Source organism: Caloenas nicobarica, chromosome 1, assembly GCF_036013445.1.
Source record: "Caloenas nicobarica isolate bCalNic1 chromosome 1, bCalNic1.hap1, whole genome shotgun sequence".
NCBI lineage: Eukaryota > Metazoa > Chordata > Aves > Columbiformes > Columbidae > Caloenas > Caloenas nicobarica.
Genome location: NC_088245.1, coordinates 216,148,976 through 216,168,799, shown reverse-complemented (window position 1 = coordinate 216,168,799; position 19,824 = coordinate 216,148,976). Strand labels below are relative to the sequence as shown.

At 67.8% G+C, this 19,824-nt stretch overlaps 2 protein-coding genes across 2 annotated transcripts; one reads left to right on the top strand and one right to left on the bottom strand.

The window, feature by feature from the left end:
• Positions 1-4,893: 4,893 nt before the first annotated feature.
• Positions 4,894-8,585, top strand: SMPD1 (sphingomyelin phosphodiesterase 1). Its single transcript, XM_065627003.1, has 6 exons — positions 4,894-5,143; positions 5,883-6,643; positions 7,064-7,235; positions 7,324-7,400; positions 7,783-7,928; positions 7,998-8,585. The coding sequence occupies exons 1-6, from the start codon at positions 4,913-4,915 to the stop codon at positions 8,405-8,407; spliced, it is 1,797 nt and encodes a 598-aa protein (XP_065483075.1). The 5' UTR covers positions 4,894-4,912; the 3' UTR covers positions 8,408-8,585.
• A 312-nt stretch (positions 8,586-8,897) lies between these two features.
• Positions 8,898-17,903, bottom strand: APBB1 (amyloid beta precursor protein binding family B member 1). The gene is made up of 14 exons (XM_065627002.1): positions 17,862-17,903; positions 17,056-17,664; positions 13,354-13,544; positions 13,048-13,104; positions 12,855-12,937; positions 12,701-12,737; positions 12,296-12,433; positions 12,093-12,220; positions 11,137-11,251; positions 10,769-10,853; positions 10,102-10,185; positions 9,910-10,025; positions 9,658-9,834; positions 8,898-9,514 (listed from the first exon to the last, which is right to left on the bottom strand). Exons 2-14 carry the CDS (start codon positions 17,582-17,584, stop codon positions 9,347-9,349), a joined length of 1,908 nt encoding a protein of 635 aa, XP_065483074.1. The 5' UTR covers positions 17,585-17,664; positions 17,862-17,903; the 3' UTR covers positions 8,898-9,346.
• Between the last annotated feature and the right edge of the window lie 1,921 nt (positions 17,904-19,824).

The window sequence follows — 19,824 nt, the reverse complement described above, 5'->3', positions numbered from 1 at the left end:
ACAGGAGCGGGCAGGGCTCGTTGGACGAGGAGGAGCGGAGCAGAAGCCTTGTCAAAAACCCGCGGCTCTGCGCAGCAGGATGGGCTCTGCAATTATGGAACTCGATGATACTCTAAAATACCCCTTTTTGCAGTTTGATCCAGCACCGCGTAGAGGTGAACCGCATGTTACTCGTCGCACCCCAGACTACTTCCTGTGAGAGATTTCAGAGCTGTACAGTATTGGCATGAACCATATGTTGACCTAAAGAAAATGGGAAGAGCAACAGTAACTCCAAAGTGTCAGAAAATGTTTAACATTCAAACTTGTTTTCACATGGACCGAAACACGTGCCGTATTCAAATACAAAGCCTCTTGTCGTCAGCAACTGTGACCGCTTTAGAATGAACCAGTTCGTTGCACGCCGAAGCAACATTGTTAGTCTAGAAACCAGTTTCTGGCATAGTGCTATTTGTAGTTACTTTTGCTTTCTCTGAGAGACTGCAAATAATAAGATGTAGACATTAACACCTCGTGACTACATTTAACTTTCCATTTAGCTATAGCTTTGTTCAGCATGATTGTAGGTAAGAGTAGCGGCAAACAATCATTGGAGCTTAAAGAACATTTTAAAAATAAGTACCAAGGCCTCATATTTGTTCTGAAAGTGTTTGTTTTATTTTCAGGGAATACTGTTTAATTTAATTGTCTTGACCCCTCCCCGCTGGAGGTCACAGGTTCAGTCACCATCACAAACCACCCAGCGCTGCCGCGCGGTGCCGAGCGCTCGTGAGCGCACTGAGCAGCTGCACCCAACCAGCAGCTGTGTGGGTGCACAAGGTGTCACCAGCCGCTGCACGTGCCCCTCGCCCCGCGCGGTGCCCTCAACACTTTGGCAGCAATTGTCTGAACACACCTGCCCACTTGCCTGTAGGATAAATTATTTCCCAAAAATTACATGTCACTGGGGCCCCTGTTTTGAACCCCTGCGGATCATTTCGCCTTTTCAAAGACAGCTGCAAAACATCAGTGATGAAGGAACAGAGTTCAAGAGAAGAATCTTAGTTCTCATCCCAAACATGCAGTGTCTCCTTGGGAGCCCACGCAGATGCCATTGCTCTTGGCTGAATTTTCTGCAACGTTATTTATGGGCAAAGCCCATCTTTCCCAAAGGACAATGCTCCTCCCAGTGCAGCAGTTTCCAGGCACCTCTGCGATGGCTCCAGCTCTGTTTCCTATTTACGGGAGCAATTTGGAACCCTCCTCAGCAGTCTCTGGAAAACACCTGGTGACCCATAGGACGGGTGATCCATGAGAGAGGTGAGCTCCGCTCTGTGCAGGCGCCCTGGTCTATCCTGACATCTACCCCAGCATCGCCAGTGGCACAACCACCAACGAATGTGGCTCTGAACGGTTTTCTTTTGGGCGAAGGTGGCCCGAGCCAGGCAGAGTGATGAGCAGGGACACGAGGGGCTGTGCTGGCAGCTCCGCGGGTCCCAGACGTGACATGACGTGTCGGAGCTGATTCGGCACCGGGGACACACCAGGAATCAGACCCGACGCCTCTGAGACCCTCATGGCCGCGTCTGGGCAGCGGGATCGGAGCTGCCGGCACGTCAGCGTTTGTGGCACCGGAGACGTCGCCGGCTTCGGTGGGAACCACCGCGGGCTGGGGAGGGTCCGGCTGCGGAGCTGGGGCAGCCAGGAGACAAGCAGCGGGAGAAACGCAATGGGAGAAAAACAGCGGGAGAAACGCAATGGGAGAAAAACAGCGGGAGAAACGCAATGGGAGAAAAACAGCGGGAGAAATGCAATGGGAGAAACGCAATGGGAGAAAAACAGCGGGAGAAATGCAATGGGAGAAAAACAGCGGGAGAAACGCAATGGGAGAAACGCAATGGGAGAAAAACAGCGGGAGAAACGCAATGGGAGAAACGCAATAGGAGAAAAACAGTGGGAGAAACGCGATGGGAGAAAAACAGCGGGAGAAATGCAATGGGAGAAACGCAATGGGAGAAAAACAGCGGGAGAAACGCAGCGAGACGAAACGCAGCGAGAGAAAAGCGGCACCGAGCAGGGGGAGAAATGCAATGGGAAAAAAGCAACGGGAAAACCGCAACGGGAGAAAAGCAGCGGGAGAAAAGCCACACCGAGCAGCAGGACTGGCCCCAGTTCTGCCGTGTGACGATGGCCCCTGGACAAGGAGCTTCTGTCGCCTGGAGCTCCAGTCCCCGCAGCTGGACCCTGTGCGGGTGACAGGTCCCTGGGTCCTGTTCCTCGGCCACGGACGGACGCGGAGCGGCCAGGTCACGGCGGGACCTCGGGCAGCCCAGCGCCCGGCCCACGGCGCCGCTCACACACACTGCCAGGACTGTCTGTGGTCTGATAACGTGGATTAAAATAAGTGCCTGCGTGTGAGGAAGATGATGTAACTGCTGTTAAAGACACCGGCGTTTCCTTCAGAGCTGGCAGGTTGGCACCACATTTCTGCCGGACGTGTCTGGGGACCGCGCTGGACAAGGAAGAAAAGGCGTGTTTGCTGCAAACATCGGCTGCAACGTGCAGGGGAAAAGCTGCTGCATAACAGGACTCGGTTTGGGAGACGGATGCTGGAGCCACCAGTTAGCCTGGAATAAATCATCACTGGAGCACCTGGAACATTTTAATCCATAAATTTTAGCACAAAAAGTGATGCAGACAGATTTTTGAGCAGGACAACCTGTGGGGCCAGCGACAGCAGCAGTGATGCTGCACAAAGGTTCATTTCCCATGGCTGGGGAAAGCCCACGCTGAACTCCACAAGGCGGAAATTTTCAGACAGAAGAAACTTGGAAGATGTTTTTCAGTTTCTGTGACTGTGAAGCTGTTGGTTCTTGGCAAGCAAGGAAGGAAAAGAAATCTAGAAGGACATTAAGCATTTGCTAGAACATAAGTTCTTGTAAATGAACAGACTGAACTGACTCGCGTTGCGCAAAGCAGTTTTTGTCGCAGCCGCATTCCGGGCAGATGAAGGAGCCGCTGCTGCTCAGACAGGACCCAGCACCGGGACACGGTGAGCAGCTTTTCCCACCAGGATTTGCTGCGGGTTCACCAGCTCCAGCCGCTGACCCCCACACCGTGCTCAGGACCGTCCCCAGCGTGAGAGGGGATTGTGCAGATGTCCTGTCCTGTCCTGCACTATCGCCTTTGGTCCTTTTCCTTTCACTTGTTTTGTGGCCACCCCTGAGCACTCAGCTGCTGTTAGCACAGAGATACCCCGCAGATCGGGCTCCCCGGGGCTGCGGCCGGCTCTCAACTCATCGCTCATGTGCCAAGTGTGAAATGGGTTTGTTCACACTGGGCTGACCGTGCCCGTGTCGCACAGCACGCCGTGTCCCGCAGCAGCTCCCCAGAGCTGAATTACCCACGTCGGTCACCTCGGGGCGGGGAACAGACATTCTCAGCCGCGGTGCCGGATCGTGCACCGGGACCGAGCTGCAGCCGCCCGCAGGGACTCGGGGACCCCCCAGCACCTCCTTCGGCAGGGAGAAGTGACCCCGCTCTGCACTGGGTCACCTCCCAGCAGAGGCCATGCCCTGGCCTCGTCATCCCTGTGCCCGCTCCAGGACCTGTCCCTGTCCCTGCAGCTGCTCCAGGACCTGTCCTGGCTCTGCGCCGGCAGCGACTGGCCCTGGCTGACCCAGCTGTGGGCACCGCCATGGCACAGCTGGATTTGCCATCCAGGGGTGGCCTCACCCGGCGGCTCACGTGCCAGAGCAGAATCCCAGCATCCCAGGCTGGTTGTGCCCTCTGTAGATCCCCAGCTCAGCCCTGCCCACACAGGGTCACAGAGCAGATCACACAGGTTGGTCCAGGGGGTTTGATGTCTCCAGAGACTCCACAGCCGCTCTGGGCAGCCTGGTCCAGGCTCTGGCACCTCCCAGCAAAGAAGTTTCTCCTCATGTTCAGATGGACCCTCCCGTGTTTCAGTCTGTGCCCGTTGCCCCTCACCCTGGCGTTGGGCACCACTGAACAGAGTCTGCTCCATCCTCTGACACCCACCCTGAGATATTGAGCCCATTGATCAGATCCCTCTCAGCTTCTCTTCTCCAGCTCAACAGCCCCAGCTCTCTCAGCCTTTCCTCGGCACAAAGATGCTCCAGACCCCGCAGCATCTCTGTGTCCCTCCCTGGACTCTCTCCAGTGATTCCTGGTCCTTCTTGAACCGGGGAGCCCAGCACTGGCCCCAGTTCTGCAGATGTGGCCTCCCCAGGGCAGAGCAGAGGGGGAGGAACAACCTCTCTGACCTGCTGGTCACACTCTTCTCAATGCACCCCTGGTACCATTGGCCTTGGCCACAAGGGCACATTGCTGGCTCATGGTCACCCTGTTGTCCACCAGGACTCCCAGGTGTTTCTCCACGGAGCTGCTCTCCAGCAGGTCAACCCCTCACCTGTGCTGGTGCCTGGGGTTGTTCCTCCCCAGGTACAGGACCCTACACGTGCCCTGGTTAAACCTCATCAGGTTCTTCTCTGCCCAGCCCTCCAGCCTGTCCAGGTCTCACTGAATGGCAGCACAGCCTTCTGGTGTGCCAGCCCTTCCTCCCAGTATCATCAGCAAACTGGCTGAGGGTGCACTCTGTCGCTGCATTTAGGTCATTGATGAACAGGTTGAACAGGACAGGACTCAGTACTGACCGCTGGGGAACACCGCTAGCTACAGGCCTCCAACCAGACTGCACCGTTGATCACAGCTCTCTGAGCTCTGCCGTCCAGTCAGGTCATGATCCACCTCACCGCACACTCATCCAGCCCACACTTCCTGAGCGCCCCCACGGGACTCCATCTCCCACGGTTCCTCCCTCGGGCTCCTCCTCCCACGGTTCTCTCGTGCTATTTAAACGTTCCCGTGGTTGGTCCCGCCCCGGCCCCGCCCGTCGGAGGCTCCAGCGGCCATGGCTGCGCGGGGTCAGGGCTCCGGCCCGGCCCCGCCGCTCCGGCTGCCGCTGTCCCTGCCGCTGTCCCTGCCGCTGTCCCTGGCGCTGTCGCTGTCCCTGGCGCTGGCGCTGCCGCTGTCCCCGGCCGGGCCGGGGCCGCTGCTGGAGGCGGCTCCGCGCTGGGGCTGGCGGAACGTGTCGTGCCCGGTGTGCCGGCTGCTGTTCGGGGCGCTGGACCTGGCGCTGCAGGTGGGGACCGGGGACACCGGGACGGGGGGGTCCCAGGGGACACCGGGACCCAGGGGACACCGGCACCGGGGCGGGCGGGCCCCGCGGGGCCGGGAGCGGAGCGGGGTCAGGAGGGGACAGGGACGGGCGGGGGATGGGACGGGGCAGGACAGCGACGCGGGACAGGGACGGGCTGTCGTGGGACAGGGACGGGCTGTCGTGGGACAGGGACGGCGTCGGGACGGAGCAGGAGCTGGGCCGGGACCTAGTGACAGCGCCGGGGCCGGTCCAGGCTGGGGCGCGTCCTGGCTTGTGACAGGCACGGGACCAGGACGGGGACAGGCTGGGACACGCTGGGACGTGCCAGCGGCTCCGCTGTGAGGGACGGGGACAGGACGGGGACAGGACGGGGACAGGACAGGACGGGCCCGGCTTCCTCTCCTAAATGGGAACTGGAACAGGGGCTGGAACCGGCTCGCCGGGGCGGGGGACAGAACCCCAGGGAACGGCAGGAAGATGTGCCGGGGAGGGTCAGGTTGGACGTGAGGAAAAGGTTCTTCATCCCCAGGGTGCTGGACACTGGAACAGGTCCCTTCCAACTCAGGACATTCTATGATTCTATGGACCGGGCCAGGACAATGGGGGAACAGGGGGCACGGGGCAGGTGTGGGTCCCGCGGCCTCCAGTGGGTCGGGGTGTCGGGGGGGACACGGGGCCGTCCCGGGGTCCCGTCTGAGCCCCGTCCCGCCCTGTCCCGCAGCTGGAGCCCAACGTGGCGCGCGTGGGGCGCGTGGCGTCGCGGCTGTGCCAGGCGCTGCGGCTGGCGCGCCCCGAGGTTTGCCGCGACGCCGTGCAGCTGTTCCAGCGCGACGTGGTGGCGGCCTGGGCGCGCTCGGTGCTGCGGCCGGCCGAGGCCTGCGGGCTGCTGCTGGGGCAGCGGTGCGGACACTGGGACATCTTCGGCGACTGGAACGTCACCCTGCCCGACACCCCCAAGCCGCCGGTGCGGCCCCCGGCGCCCCCGCCTCCCGGCGCGCCCACCGCCCACGTGCTGTTCCTCACCGACCTGCACTGGGACCGGCGCTACACGCCGGGCAGCGACGCCGCCTGCCCCGACCCGCTGTGCTGCCGCGGTGCCGCGCGGCCCGGCCCCGGCGGCGCCGGGTTCTGGGGCGAGTACGGCAAGTGCGACCTGCCGCTGCACACCATCGAGTCGCTGCTGGCGCAACTCCCCAGCGCCGCCTTCGCCGCCGCGTACTGGACGGGCGACATCCCGGCGCACGACGTGTGGCAGCAGAGCCGGCAGGACCAGCTGCTGGCCCTGCGCACCGTCACCGCGCTGCTGCGCCGGCACCTGGGGCCCCTGCCCGTCTACCCGGCCGTGGGCAACCATGAGGCCACCCCGGTCAACGCCTTCCCCCCGCCATACGTGCACGGCAACCAGTCCTCAGCCTGGCTGTACGACGCCATGGCCGAGGCCTGGCGGGACTGGCTGCCCCCCCCGGCGCTGGACACCCTCCGGTGGGGATGGGGCCGTGGGGGCTGGCGGGGCAGGAGGGCAAAAGGGGCTCAGGGCTGGGGCTTTGGGCTCGCAGGGACTGCGGGGGCTCAGAGCTGGGAGGGCACAGAGCGGTTTCTGTGCTGGGGGGCAAAGGATGGGCCCTGGGCTGGGGGATGAGCGGGGCTGGAGGGTGCAGGTGCCCCAGGTCAGCAGGGGTGAGGTGCGGGCTCCGCACTGGGAGGTGCAGCGGGGGCTCATGGCTGGTGGGGGGGCAGGGAGGGAGTCAGGGGTGGGCGGTGCAGTGGGTGGGGGGCTGAGGGCGTGAGGGGTGCCGCGGCGGGCAGGGATGGGGTGGGGGTGCTGTGGGCAGGGGAGGGGGCTCAGGGTGGGCAGGGGGTTGTGGCGGGGGGGGCAGCGCTCACCCACCCCGTCTCCGGCAGGGCTGGTGGGTTCTACACAGCGCAGGTCTGGCCGGGGCTGCGCGTCATCTCCCTCAACATGAACTTCTGCTCCCAGGCCAACTTCTGGCTGCTCATCAACGCCACGGACCCCGCGGGGCAGCTGCAGTGGCTCGTGGGGGTCCTGGCGGCCGCCGAGCGGGCGGGGGAGAAGGTGAGGGGGGCGAGAGGCCTGGCCCCGCGCTCGGGGGGTCCCGGGGGGTCCTGGCACCCCCCAGCCCCGCCATCCTCCGCTTCCCCAGGTGCACATCATCGGCCACATCCCCCCAGCGCATTGTCTGCGCAGCTGGAGCTGGAACTACTACAGGATCGTCAGCAGGTCAGTGCCAGGCACTGCCACGCACCGGCCCTGCACCACACCCCGGCCGCCGCTCCCGCCGGCCCCACGCTGCCCGGGCCACAGCAGTGGCGGCAGCAGAGGGGACGGGGGCACAGTTCCGTGCCAGAGGGCCTGGGGGCCAAAACTGCTGGGCCGGGCTGTGCCGGAGTGGGGACAAGGGTGGGTGGAGCTGGCGGCGACACGGCCGGGACGTGCGGAGTGAGCTGAGCTCGGCGTGACGGGGACGGCAGGGACGGGACCGGCTGCACCACGGAGATCAGGGCAGCACCGGGACAGGGGCAGCACCGGGATGGAGGCAGCACCGCGGGGACAGGGCGGGGGTCCCTGTGCCGACGTCACCCCCTCACCCGTCCCGGCACAGGTTCGAGGGCACCATCGCGGCTCAGTTCTTTGGGCACACACACGTGGACGAGTTCGAGATGTTCTACGACGAGGAGACGCTGACCCGTCCCGTCTCTGTTGCCTTCGTGGCCCCGAGCGTCACCACTTACATCAACCTCAACCCCGGTGCGCCCCGACCCCCCCTCCCCGCCGCGCCCCTGGCTGCGGTGCTGCCGCCTGACCGTCCCCCCGCAGGGTACCGCGTGTACGAGGTGGACGGGCCGTACCCCGGCAGCTCCCTGGCCGTGCTGGACCACGAGACCTTCATCCTCAACCTGACCGAGGCCAACGCGCCCGGGGCCGTCCCGCGCTGGCGGAGCCTCTACCGCGCCCGTGCCGCGTACGGGCTGCCCGGCGCCTTCCCCGCCGACTGGGACCGGCTGCTCCGCCGCTTCCAGGACGACGAGCGGCTGTTCCAGCGCTTCTGGTTCCACTTCCACAAGGGGCACCCGCCCCGCGAGCCCTGTGGGGCCGCCTGCAAGGCTGCGCTGCTCTGCGCCCTGCGCACCGGCCGCTCCGCCGACCCCGCGCTCTGCCGGCCCCTGCGCCCCGCGCTGCCCTTCCCGCACATCCAGCGGCTCTGGCGGCAGCGCCAGCTCTGCTGAGCCAGATCAGCACTGGTCCTGTGGAGCCGGGATCAGCACCGGCCCTGCTGAGCCGGATCAGCGCCAGCTCTGCTGAGCCGGGATCAGCACTGGCTCTGCCGAGCCAGGACCAGCACCAGGGCTCAGTGGTCCCTGTGTGTCCCTGTGCTCCCACCGGCACAATAAACGTGTGATGGACCCAGTGGCTCCTGACGAGGCTACACCGGGGCAGGCGGCCCTGCTCTCACAGAATCGTTTTGGTTGGAAGAGACCCTCAGCATCATCGAATCCAACCATAACCTGACTCTAGCACTAACTCATGTCCCTGAGAACCTTGTCTAAACACTTTTTAAACCCCTCCAGGAATGGTGACTCCATCACTGCCCTGGGCAGCCTGTTCCAATGTGCAACAGCCCTTTCCATGAAGAATTTTTTCTTGATATCCCACCTCGACCTCCCCTGGCACAACTTGAGTCCCTCCTCCTCCTCCTGGCGCAGTGCCGGGCCGGGCTGGTGGAATGGGTTTATTAATATTTAGTACGACACAGATCCTCGTTACAGCAGGAGCGGCAGCTCTGGAGCCGGCGGCCCCGGGAGCCCCAGGTTACACCACATGCATCGGGGCGGGACCCCGCACCCCCCTGGCCCTGCGCCGCCGTGGGAGGCTCACCCGCCAGGGGGGACAGGACCCCCGGCCCAGGGCACGGCCATGGGGCAGAACCGTGGTGGGGGCTGCGCACCCCGGTGTGGGCATGTGCCCCACGGCCCCTTGCGCACGGGGACACTCGCACAGGGGTCACCTGCACACAGGGACACCCGCACATGGAGACCCGCGCTGTGGGCTCCCCCACACCGGCGTCCTGTGTGTCCCCGGTGCTGCTGTCCCCTCCGTCCCGTCCCCACGGCATGTGCCAGTGGCAGCGGGTGGGGAGGGGTCTCGGTCACTGCTCCCATCTGGGCTCACGGTGTCTGGGCCCCAAGGCGCTTGGGCTTCAGGCTGCCCAGGAGGGTCTGCACCCCCCGGCGCACCGAGGAGCCCACCCGCCGGGCCACTGAGTCGGCGGGGGGTGCGGGCAGGCAGGAGCTGGAGGCCTGGGGCCGCGCGTCCAGGCACTTCTGGTAGCGCAGCTGTGGAGGGGGGGGTCAGTGCATGGGGCTGGGGACAGGGCTGTGGGGCTGGGCAGCGGTCCATGGGGGGTCACTCACCATGCACGGTCTGTGGGGCAGCGAGGGGGCTGTGGGGGCTCTGTGGGGCCGGGGGGGTGACTCACCATGCAGGCCGCCTGCAGTGCCTCGCTGAGCCCTGCAGCATTGGGCTCACACCAGACCATGTGGCAGCGGAAGGCGCCAGGCGCGCTGGCCATGATGAAGGCGAAGGAGCGAACGTCCCGGCCCACGCCCATGAACGACAGGAACCGCACGCGGCACTCGCACAGCACGGCCTCGCTCTGCGGGGACACGCGGGGATGCGCGGTCACCGCTGCGGGATGGGGACGGGCACGGGGGCGCGCAGGGCCACCCACCTGCTGGTGTGTGATGGTGAGCGTGGCGGGCGCCACGTTGACCACGATGGGCGTCCAGTGCTCCCGGCTGCCGCCCGCCAGCGCTGCCTCCAGCGCCGCGTTGATGACGTCCATGCCTGGGGACAGGGGGTCAGGGACACCGGGGGGCCGGGGCGCCTGCCCCACGGCTGGGACCCCCAGCCCCGCACTCACCCACAGGCTTGGCCACAGGCACGCAGCCCAGGTAACACACTGGGAACTTCTGCACCACCTCGCTCTTGGGCGCCGGGAACTCCACTGCGGCACACGGCGGGGTCAGGGCTGCACCGGCACTGCAGCCACCAGCACCCGGCACCGCGGATCCCCCCCACACCCCTACCCTGGAATGGGATCGCCACCGCCCCCCCCACTCCATACCCTGGAACGGGACCCCCCAGCCCCCTCACACCCCTCAACCCCCCTACCCTGGAATGGGGCCCCCCCCCACACCCCCCCTACCCTAGAACGGCACCCCCCCAGCCTCCCCACACCCCACACGCCCCCTACCCTGGAACGGGACCCCCCCAGCCTCCCCACACTCCACACCCCCCCCTACCCTGGAACGGGACCCCCCCAGCCTCCCCACACCCCACACCCCCCCCTACCCTGGAATGGGACCCCCCCAGCCTCCCCACACCCCACACCCCCCCCTACCCTGGAACGGGACCCCCCCAGCCTCCCCACACCCCACACCCCCCCCTACCCTGGAACGGGACCCCCCCAGCCTCCCCACACCCCACACCCCCCCCTACCCTGGAACGGGCCCCCCCCAGCCTCCCCACACCCCCCCTACCCTGGAACGGGACCCCCCCAGCCTCCCCACACCCCACACCCCCCCTACCCTGGAACGGGATCTCCACCAGCCGCGCTGGGTCCGTGCTCAGCCCGTTGGGCCCCCCCCGGGCGCTTCTCCGCTCCACCATGATCTGGGGGAAGCACGGGGGCACCAGCCCCCCTGGCCATCACACCATGACCCCTGGCCCCCCACCCCATGGGGACAGGGAGGGACCCCTGGGAACAGAACTCGGACCCAAATGGGGGGACGGGGGCTCAGCTGGGAGCTTGGGCAGCTGGGGGCACTGGGGGCCTGGAGGGCACTGTGGGGGTCCGGGGGTCTCACCTGCACACACACCTTGTGCAGGCTGCTGGCACTGGGGGATTCCGGGGGGTTCTGGGGACACTGGGGGCACTGGGGGTCCCGGGTCTCACCTGCGCGCACACGTCATGCAGGCTGCTCGCGATGTTCCTGGCCGGGCTCTCGCAGCGGAACACGTGGCACTTGAGCATCTGCGTCAGTGGGTCCCGCGCCACGAATGCGAAGTCCCTGCAGGGGGGGAGCGCTCAGGACCCACCCCTCCCAGCCCCCCGAGCTCCCACCGCCCCCCAGGGCCTCCAGTGCCACCCAGCGAGGGCAGGACTGGGAGCACTGGGAGCACTGGTGCGGGCTGCCCTACCTCTCCCTGTGTCCGGCAGTGCGGCGGAGAGACCAGAGACCCAGTTAGTGGGGACAGGGCGCGACCCACAGACTCCAGCCCCACAGACTCCACGGACCCACAGCCCTCCGTCCCACAAACCCTACAGTCCCCCAGCCAGGACCCCCACAGCCCTCCAGTCCCACAGACCCACCAGCCCCCCAGCCAGGACTGAGCCCCTGAGAACCCCCTGCCCCGGCACTGCTTGGGGGCTCAGCCTTGGACCCCCCATGGCGGGTGCACAGGACTCCCCGGCCCCACACCCCACATGCACCCACGTCCCGCTCACCCCGTTCTGATGTGCTCAGGATCCCCACAACCCCACATGCACCCACATCCACACATGTCCCGCCCCACGTGCAGGGACCCCCGCAGCCCCATGTGCACCTGGACCCCCATACCCCTGCACCCCGTGTGCCCGGGACCCCCATCCTCGCACCCCACATGCACCCACATCGCACACGCCCCCATGCACAGGATCCCGTGGCCCCCACGGTCTGTGCACATGCAGACCCCCACCACATTCCCACATGCACGGGATACCACACCCTGCAAGTACCACCCCCCCGCCCCCTCCCCAGCACCCACTGGCACAGGGACCTCCACCCCCACCTGCACCGCTCCCCCCGCAGCCCCCAGGGTCCCCACAGCCCCCTGCCCTGTGCGTGGGGGTCCCCTCGCCCCCCGGCCCACCTGCCGCTGTCACGCCCCACGCCCCAGACGCGGATGGCGGCCACGGGCTGTGCGTGCAGCAGTGCCTGGTCCTGCGGGTCCAGCAGCTTCAGCGTCTGGTTCTCCAGCAGCAGCAGCATCGCACGGCCCTGGGGGAGCCGGTCAGGGGTCCCGCAGCGGGGCTGCACGGGGGGGCAGCGTGGGGGGCAGCGGGGGGCACTCACCTCCCCCCAGGCACCGGGGGGGCCGCGCTGGTGCAGCGACAGCTGCCGGATGCAGTTGTTGACAGCCACGCTGCTCCGGCCCGGGGCCAGCTCATCCTCGCTCATCTCCACCCAGCCCAGCGAGCGCACGGCAAAGCGCTGGGGGGCATGGGGGGCACGTGTGGGGCACGGGGGGTGTGGGGCATGCACAGCCCCCCCCGCAGGGACCCCACGCAGCTGCCTGCCCCACGCGTCCCTGATCCTGGGGACAGGGCTGACCCCCCACGGCAGTGCTGAAGGCACCAGGGGGGTCCCAGGCTCACCCGGGGGGGTCCCAGGCCCCCCAGCAGCAGGACAGAGCCCGGCCCTGCGGGGCAGCGGTGAGGAAGGGGCCCCGCGGCGGGGGTCTGGCTGGGCCAGGCCTACCTTAGAGCCCGGCTTGTCCTCCTCAGCGAGCGCGGTCCTGAGAGGGGAAGGGGGACATCACAGCTGCTCCCCCAGACACCCCCACCCCAGCAGGGGCCCCGCGTTGCACACACACCCCCCTCCCCGGGGTCCCGCCCCCCAGACCCCCACGCACCCCCCGCCTGGCGAGGCCGGGCCCGGTGACGGTGGCTCCGCGTCCTGCACTCCGGGGTCGTCGTCCTCATCCTCCACGGGGTCCTGGGGAGGGATGGGGCTGGGGGTGCTGCCCCAACCCCCCCACCTTCCAGAACCCCCCGGCTGCCCCCAACACCCCCTTTCCACATCCCGCTGTGCCCCCCACTGCTCACCTTCCAGAAATCCCCCTCTCCGAAGCGCTCAGCCGGGGCGAAGCCCGTCCAGGCCAGCTGTGGGGAGAGCGGCTCCAGTTCGGGGTACAGTGAGGCAGCCCCACACCCCAAGGGTCCCCACCACCCTGCACCCCCGAGGAACTCCACAACCCCACACCCTGGGGGTCCCCACAGCCCCATGGTCCCCACCGCCCTGTGCCACCGGGGGTCCCCACAGCCCCAGGGGTCCCCACAACCCCACACCCCGGGGGTCCCCACAGCCCCAGGGGTCCCTCCACCCCACACCCGGGTCCCCCCAGGCCGCACCGGCGGGTCCTGGCAGCGGGAGCTCTCCGGGGAGCCGGGGGCCGATCCCTGGGGCAGCCCCGGCGGCGGCTGCCACTGCGTGGTGCCGGTGGGAACGTGCCAGTAGTAGGTGCCCGAGGTGTCCTGCACCCGCAGCCATCCCGCCGGCAGGTCCGCGTCCGTCTCGAACGAGTTGCGGGTCCAGAACGAGTCTGGGGAACAGGGCCACTCAGGACGGAGCCCCGGGAGCCGGGGCTGGTCCCAGCACGGCACGGCACAGCACGGCACGGCATAGCATGGAACAGCATGGCAGAGCATAGCACAGCACAGCATGGCACAGCACGGCAGAGCACAGCACAGCATGGCGCGGCATGGCAGAGCACAGCACAGCATGGCGGAGCATGGTGCAGCACAGCATGGCACAGCACGGCACAGAATGGCACAGCCCCACAGGACCCGGCACCTGCCCCAGCGAGGTGGGGACCTCCTGGGGTGCGGGGCCCCCGTCACCATGAGCACAGGGACCTGTGGCCAGGCAGGGCCAAGGTCTCCCCTCTACCCTAAGAAGGGGTCGCACATCGCCGTGGGGACGGGGGACCCCAGCTGGGTCCGAGAGGGATGGGGGGCTCAGAGCCCCACAGGACCTGGCTCCCACAGCCAGGCAGGGTGCCAGACCCCTGGCAAGGGCACTGCAGTCCCCCAGGGCACCCCCATGGCTGGTCCCACAGCCCATTCCCATGGCCGGTCCCCATGGCCATTTCCATGGCCGGTCCCCATGCTCAGCCTGCAGCCCCCACAGTGGGGGAGCTGGGGCAGCCAGGGGACCGAGGGGCTGGTACTGACACTGTCCCCCAACCCACCCTGACCCAGCCTGCGGTGGGACGTGGGGCAGCGCAGCCGCAGGCTGGGTCCCCATCCGCGTCCCCATCCCCATCCGTGTCCCCATCCCCATCCCGATCCCGGTCCCTATCCCGGTCCCCGCTCACCTGCGGCCAGACCGGGCGTTTCCCCGGCAACGGCTGACGGCAGCACCGGGGGCGGGGCCAGGGCGGGGCTGGGATGGGGACAGGGACGTGGATGGGGATGGGGACACGGATGGCAGCGATGGGGACAGGGATGGGGACAGGGGGAGAGGGACAGGGATGGCGGGGCGGGGATGGAGACAGGGACGTGGATGGGGATGGGGACAGGGATGGGGACAGGGATGGCGGGGCGGGGATGGGGACGGGGAGTCTCAGGGATGAGAGGGCAGCAGTGTTGGGATGCGTGGGGGGGACAGGGGGCAGAGATGAGGATGTGTGGTGTGGGGGGGCACAGGGATAGGGGGTGCAGGGATGTGGGGCAGGATGGGGGGCAGCGAGGAACACAAGGATGCCAGTGCGGGGATAGGGGGGCAGGGATGTGGGGTAAGCAAAGATGGGGGGCAGAGATGGGGGGTGCGGGGCAGCAAAGGGGTGCAGGATGGGGGTGCAGGGGGACACAGGGACGGGGGTGGGGTGCAGGGCCAGCGGGAGCACAGGAAAGGGACACGGGGAGTGGGGGATGGGATGGCACAGGCCGTGGGGCCATCTGGGACACGTGGGACAGGGAGGTGGCACTGCCAGGCACAGGGAGCAGAGCTGGGGACACAGGACAAGCTGCAGCCCTGGGAGTGCTGGGGGCACAGAGGCTGCACCCCGAGGGGAGCAGAGACAGCGGGGACAGCAGGGACAGAGCCATGGGGCACAGGGGCTGCACCCCGAGAGGAGCAGGGACAGTGGGGACAGAGCCATGGGGCACAGGAGCTGCACCCCAAGGGGAGTAGCGACAGCGGGGACAGAGCCATGGGGCACAGGGGCTGCACCCCAAGGGAAGCAGGGACAGAGCCATGGGGCACAGGGGCTACACCCCGAGAGGAGCAGGGACAGCGGGGACAGAGCCATGGGGCACAGGGGCTACACCCCGAGAGGAGCAGGGACAGCGGGGACAGAGCCATGGGGCACAGGGGCTGCACCCCGAGAGGAGCAGGGACAGCGGGGACAGAGCCATGGGGCACAGGGGCTGCACCCTGAGAGGAGCAGGGACAGCGGGGACAGAGCCATGGGGCACAGGGGCTACACCCCGAGAGGAGCAGGGACAGCGGGGACAGAGCCATGGGGCACAGGGGCTGCACCCCGAGAGGAGCAGGGACAGCGGGGACAGAGCCATGGGGCACAGGGGCTGCACCCCGAGAGGAGCAGGGACAGCGGGGACAGAGCCATGGGGCACAGGGGCTGCACCCTGAGAGGAGCAGGGACAGCGGGGACAGAGCCATGGGGCACAGGGGCTACACCCCGAGAGGAGCAGGGACAGCGGGGACAGAGCCATGGGGCACAGGGGCTGCACCCCGAGAGGAGCAGGGACAGCGGGGACAGAGCCATGGGGCACAGGGGCTGCACCCTGAGAGGAGCAGGGACAGCGGGGACAGAGCCATGGGGCACAGGGGCTACACCCCGAGAGGAGCAGGGACAGCGGGGACAGAGCCATGGGGCACAGGGGCTGCACCCCGAGAGGAGCAGGGACAGCGGGGACAGAGCCATGGGGCACAGGGGCTGCACCCTGAAAGGAGCAGGGTGACAAAGCAGTGGGGATAGCGGGGACAGAGCCATGGGGACAGTGCTATGGGGCACAGAGGGCTGCAACCCCTTGAGGAGTGGGTGATGGTGCAGTGGGGACAAGGCTACAGGGACAGCGGGGACAGTGCCATGGGGCACAGGGGGGCTGCACCCCGAAGAGGGGTGGGTGACGGTGCAGTGGGTACAGTGCCATGGGGCACAATGGAGACAGCAGGGACAGCACCGCAGGGACAGCGCTATGGGGCACAGCACGGACAGTGCCATGGGGACAGTGCTATGGGGCACAGCATGGACAGCGCCATGGGGACAGCGCTATGGGGCACAGCATGGACAGCGCCATGGGGACAGCGCTTTGGGGCACAGCATGGACAGCGCCATGGGGACAGCGCTATGGGGCACAGCATGGACAGCGCCATGGGGACAGCGCTATGGGGCACAGCACAGACAGTGCTGTGGGGCACAGCACGGACAGCGCCATGGGGACAGTGCTATGGGGCACAACATGGACAGCAGCACCAACAGCATGGGGACACGGGGCACAGCGGGGGTGCCGTGGGGCACAGCAGGGGCTGGGGGACAGGAATGGCACCCAGCAGGGACGGGGGGCAGTGACGGGAGGTCTGGGGAGCAGCTGTGGGCACACGGCCAGGGGGAGGAAGATGTGGGGCCAGGCTGGGGACACCATGGGGTTGTCAGGGGGGTCATAGGGCAGGGACAGCCATGGGGCAGGGAGAGGCCACTACTGGGGCTGCCATGGGGTAGCCACAGCCCACCATGGGGCCGCCACAGCCCACCACGGAGCCACGTAGGCAGTCAGGGGTGACTGTAGGGCAATCAGGGGTCACCGTGGGGCAGCCATGGGGCAGTTGTGGGTCACCGTGTGTCACTGTGAGGCTGCCATAGGGCAGTCAGGAATCACCATGGGGCAGTCAGGGGTGTCCGTGGGGCAGTCGGGGGTCACCGTGGGGCAGCCATGGGGCAGTCGGGGATCACCGTGGGGCAGTCGGGTCACCGTGGGGCAGTCGGGGTCGCCGTGGGGCAGTCGGGTCACCGTGGGGCAGTCGGGTCACCGTGGGGCAGTCGGGGTCGCCGTGGGGCAGTCGGGTCACCGTGGGGCCGCGGGGCCCACCTGCGTCGTCGGGGGAGCTGCCGGGGCTGCCCTGGCTGAGCGTGGCCCAGCTGGAGTCCTCGTCGCTGGCCGTGCCGCTGCGCACCCCGAAGAGGCGGCTGGCGCTGCGGGGGGGCTCGCGCGGCCCCCGCTCCCCGCTGGGCTCCGACTCGCCGGTCGCGGGGTCGCTCTGCACCGGCGTCGAGTCCCCGTCGCCCTCCTCGTCCTCCTCGTCCTCCTCCTCGTCCTCGTCGCGCAGCGGGATGAGCAGCGGCCGGGCCCCCCCCGCGGCGTTGCGGGCGTTGCGGGCCGAGAGCTCCAGCTCGGCGGGGCGCGGGGGCCCCAGCTCGTTGCGGTTCTGGTCGCGCTCGGCGGCGCGGCGCAGCTGGTTCTGCCCGTCCTTCACCCACTTGGCGTTGGCCGGCTCCTCGCCGGGCGGGCCCCCCGCGTCCCGCAGCTCCGTGCTGCCGGGGGCGCCGCCGGGCGGGCTCAGCCCCACGCAGCTGTTGTCGTTGGCCAGGTCGCTGCGCTTGCTCAGGGACCCCGACATGGCGGTGGCGGCGGGGACGCGGCGGGGACCCCGCGGCTCCTACAGCGCCCGGGCCGGCGGCAGCTCCGCGTCCATGGGGCCTGCGGGGGCGGGGGGCAGCGGGACGGACCCGGGGCACCCCCCGCGCCCCGGCTCCCCAAACCCGGCCCGCCACCCCGGCCCCGCTCGGCTCCCCGCTTCCCCCCATCCCCCCCGCCCCGCTGCCCGCGGAGCCCCCGGCCCGGGACCCCCCACCCCGAGCCCGGCCCGGAGCGGCCCCGCTCGGCCCAGCCGGTACCTGCGGCGGCTCCGCTGGGGGCGCGGGGCGGGGGGGGGGGGGCTCCGCTTCCGCTTCCGGGGGCGGGGCGGGGACAGCACCCCCGGTACCGACTGGCACCGGAACCGGAAGCGGCCCCGGCACGCACGGACACCGGGACCGGCCCCGGCAGCGGCACCGCCCGCGGGCTGGGGGACCCCGGCGCGGCCGGCCCCGGTCCGCTCCCGCTGCCACCGGGAGCAGTGACCGGGCAGCCCGGGACCCGCGGGGACCGAGTGACCAGAGTGTCCCGGGGACACCGTGAGCCCGGCCGGGCCCGGCACCGCAACCAGTGCAGCCCGGTGCAGCCCGGTGCAGCCCGGTACAGCCCAGCACAGCCCGGTACAGCCCAGCACAGCCCAGTGCAGCCCAGTGCAGCCCGGTACAGCCCAGTGCAGCCCGGTACAGCCCAGCACAGCCCGGTACAGCCCAGCACAGCCCGGTACAGCCCAGCACAGCCCAGCACAGCCCGGTACAGCCCAGCACAGCCCGGTACAGCCCAGCACAGCCCAGCACAGCCCGGTACAGCCCAGCACAGCCCAGTGCAGCCCGGTACAGCCCAGCACAGCCCGGTACAGCCCAGCACAGCCCAGCACAGCCCGGTACAGCCCAGCACAGCCCAGTGCAGCCCAGCACAGCCCGGTACAGCCCAGCACAGCCCGGTACAGCCCAGCACAGCCCAGCACAGCCCGGTACAGCCCAGCACAGCCCAGTGCAGCCCAGCACAGCCCGGTACAGCCCAGCACAGCCCAGCACAGCCCAGCACAGCCCAGCACAGCCCGGTACAGCCCAGCACAGCCCAGTGCAGCCCGGTACAGCCCAGTGCAGCCCGGTACAGCCCGGTACAGCCCAGCACAGCCCAGTGCAGCCCGGTACAGCCCAGCACAGCCCAGTGCAGCCCAGTGCAGCCCAGCACAGCCCAGCACAGCCCAGTGCAGCCCGGTACAGCCCAGCACAGCCCAGTGCAGACCAGTACAGCCCAGTGCAGACCAATACAGCCCAGTACAGACCAATACAGCCCAGTCCAGACCAGTCCAGACCAGTACAGCCCAGCACAGCCCAGCACAGCCCGGTACAGCCCAGCACAGGCCAGTCCAGCCCAGTGCAGCCCAGCACAGCCCAGCACAGCCCAGCACAGCCCAGTACAGCCCAGCACAGCCCAGTGCAGGCCAGTCCAGCCCAGTGCAGACCAATACAGCCCAGTCCAGACCAGTACAGACCAATGCAGCCCAGTACAGACCAAGGCAGCCCAGTCCAGCCCGGTACAGCCCAGCACAGCCCAGTGCAGACCAGTCCAGCCCAGTGCAGACCAATACAGCCCAGTACAGCCCAGTGCAGACCAGTACAGCCCAGTGCAGACCAGCACAGCCCAGCACAGCCCAGTGCAGACCAATACGGCCCAGTACAGTCCAGTACAGACCAGTCCAGCCCAGTCCAGCCCGGTACAGCCCAGCACAGCCCAGTGCAGACCAGTCCAGCCCGGTACAGCCCAGTGCAGCCCTGTCCAGACCAGTGCAGCCCAGTCCAGCCCAGCACAGCCCAGCACAGCCCAGTCCATCCCAGCACAGACCAGTGCAGACCAGCACAGCCCAGCACAGGCCAGTACAGACCAGTGCAGCCCAGTCCAGCCCGGTACAGCGCAGCACAGCCCAGTGCAGACCAGTCCAGCCCAGTGCAGACCAGTCCAGCCCAGTGCAGACCATTCCAGCCCAGCACAGACCAGTGCAGCCCAGTCCAGCCCGGTACAGCCCAGCACAGCCCAATGCAGACCAGTCCAGCCCAGTGCAGACCAGTCCAGCCCAGCACAGACCAGTGCAGCCCAGTCCAGCCCAGTACAGCCCAGCACAGACCAGTCCAGCCCAGTGCAGACCAGCACAGCCCAGTCCAGACCAATGCAGACCAGCACAGCCCAGCACAGCCCAGTACAGACCAGTCCAGCCCAGTC

Excerpts from the sequence above, each read along its gene's own strand:
- SMPD1 (XM_065627003.1), top strand. The coding sequence starts at position 4,913 with ATGGCTGCGCGGGGTCAGGGCTCCGGCCCGGCCCCGCCGCTCCGGCTG. Across the intron at positions 6,644-7,063 it reads CCGGCGCTGGACACCCTCCG|GGCTGGTGGGTTCTACACAG; the intron begins GTGGGGATGGGG and ends CGTCTCCGGCAG. Across the intron at positions 7,401-7,782 it reads TACTACAGGATCGTCAGCAG|GTTCGAGGGCACCATCGCGG; the intron begins GTCAGTGCCAGG and ends GTCCCGGCACAG.
- APBB1 (XM_065627002.1), bottom strand. The coding sequence starts at position 17,584 with ATGTCGGGGTCCCTGAGCAAGCGCAGCGACCTGGCCAACGACAACAGC. Across the intron at positions 12,938-13,047 it reads GAGAGGGGGATTTCTGGAAG|GACCCCGTGGAGGATGAGGA; the intron begins GTGAGCAGTGGG and ends ATCCCTCCCCAG. Across the intron at positions 12,738-12,854 it reads CCGGCCTCGCCAGGCGGGGG|GACCGCGCTCGCTGAGGAGG; the intron begins GTGCGTGGGGGT and ends TTCCCCTCTCAG.